The sequence below is a fragment of the Nicotiana sylvestris genome, chromosome 7, assembly GCF_000393655.2.
Source record: "Nicotiana sylvestris chromosome 7, ASM39365v2, whole genome shotgun sequence".
Classification (NCBI taxonomy): Eukaryota; Viridiplantae; Streptophyta; class Magnoliopsida; order Solanales; family Solanaceae; genus Nicotiana; species Nicotiana sylvestris.
Window position 1 is genome coordinate 134107926 of NC_091063.1, and position 2206 is coordinate 134110131.

The following is a 2206-nucleotide window of genomic DNA, read 5'->3' on the forward strand; positions in this document are numbered from 1 at the left end:
AAAAGGAGCAATGGTTTGGTACCACAACTTGCCACCGAACTCCATCGATTCGTTTGCTATGTTATAAGACGCCATCGCAAAGGCACACGCTGGGGCAATAAAGGTTGCGACAAGGAAATGGGACGTTTTCAAGATAAGACAAATGGTTGATGAAATTCTTAGAGAGTTCGTATCCCGGTTTTAAATGGAGCGAATGGAATTACCACCGGTCTCGGATGATTGAGCCGTAAGCTTTTACACAGGGGTTGAATGAGTGGAGTTCGATCGTGTCACGATAGTTGAAGCAAAATCTGATCGAGTATCCAGCTGTGACTTGGGCGGATGTACATAATCATTACCAATCGAAGATCAGGGTCGAAGATGACCAACTGGGAGCCCCTTCAAGTTTAGTTCATCCAAATAGATTGGCAGTTAAGGCCCCGAGGGATACAGACAGGGAACCAAGATCAAATAAGAAACAATATCAGCCATATGTCGTAGATCGAAGAAACAACGGTTTGGGGCACAATCCTCATCGGAATGATCGAAGAAATGATCGAGGACAGAATTCTTGGGGACTTATGAGTAAGAATGGTTTTGATAAACATACCGATGCCACAGAAGCACCTTGGTTATCGTAGTATAATTTTAGTGTTGATGCATCAGGGATCGTATCAGCCATTGGAAGGATCAAAGACACCAGGTGGCCCAGACCTATACACCGATCCTTCTCAAAGAAATACAAATTTGATATGTAAACATCATTGCACACATGGACATAAGACCGAAGACTGCAGGCAGCTGAGGGGGGAGGTAGCTCGATTGTTCAACGAGGTTCATCTTCGAGAGTTTCTCATTTATCGAGCTAAGAATCACTTCAGAGAAAGAGACGCAAATAGAAAAAATGAGCAGGAAGAACCGCAACATGTAATTCATATGATCATTGGTGGTGTCGATGTTCTACAAGGGCCTATATTCAAACGTACCAAGGTGTCGATCACCAGAGAAAAACATACTCGGAGTTATGTACCCGAGGGCATCCTATCGTTCAATGACGAAGAAGCAGAAGGCATATCTCAACCGCACAATGACGCCATGGTAATTTCTATTTTGTTAAATAAAATTCAAGTTAAACATGTTATAGTGGATCCAGGTAGCTCAGCAAACATAATCAAACCAAGGGTCTTAGAGCAACTCGGCCTACATGACCAAATTGTACTTGCATCTCGAGTCCTAAATGGCTTCAACATAGCAAGCGAAACAATGAAGGGGGAGATAATCCTACCAGCGAATGTGGCTGAGACCATCCAAGATACAAAATTCCATGCCATCGAAGGCAACATGAGATATAATGCACTACTCGAGAGACCATGGATCCACAACATGAGGGCACCGTCGACCCTTCATCAGATGATGAAATTCCCAACATTGGATAGTGTGAAAATAGTTTACGGGGAACAGCACGCTGCAAAGGAAATGTTTGCAGTCGATGAGATGACACCGATACTAGCACCTTCGATCTTAGAAAAATCGAGCACCAAATATAAGCAGACGGCCAAATAGCAATCACCGTCCCCAACCTCGACCGAATCGGAGAAACAGTTAATCGAAGAAGAAGAAGAGGATTTCCTTACTCCTCGGACTTTTGTTGTTCTCGAAGAGTCAAATGCAACCAAGCCAATAGTCGAAGAACTAGAACAAGTCATACTGATCGAGTATATGCCCGAGAGAAAAGTATACCTGGGAACGGGGTTAACCCCCGAACTCAGGAAAAAACTCATTCAATTTCTTATCGATAACATGGATTGTTTTTCTAGGTCGCATTTAGACATTATAGGGATCCCACTGGAAATAACAACACACCGGATAAGCCACGACCCCAAGTTCAAACCAGTAAAGCAAAAACGGAGAAAATAAGGCCCCAGTCCAAGGTGAAGCATACATTCATAAAGGATGAGGTAACTAAACTTATTAAAATAGGGTCCATTCGGGAGGTAAAATACCCTGAGTGGTTAGCCAACATAGTTGTAGTCCCTAAAAAGGGGAACAAACTTAGAATGTGCGTAGATTATAAGGATTTAAACAAGGGTTGTGCTAAAGACACGTTTCCACTGCCTAACATCGATTTCATGATCGATGCCATGGCCGGCAAAAATAAAGAATCGAGAGATATTATAATAGACGGACCAACTTTCGACACTTTGGAATCAGGGACTTAGTTCTACGG

General features: G+C 42.9%; 1 protein-coding gene across 1 annotated transcript; it reads left to right on the forward strand.

Moving 5' to 3' along the window:
• Nucleotides 1-570: 570 nt before the first annotated feature.
• Nucleotides 571-1542, forward strand: LOC138873810 (uncharacterized). The gene has a single exon (XM_070152288.1). The coding sequence runs from the start codon at nucleotides 571-573 to the stop codon at nucleotides 1540-1542; it is 972 nt and encodes a 323-aa protein (XP_070008389.1).
• The last annotated feature ends 664 nt before the right edge of the window (nucleotides 1543-2206 follow it).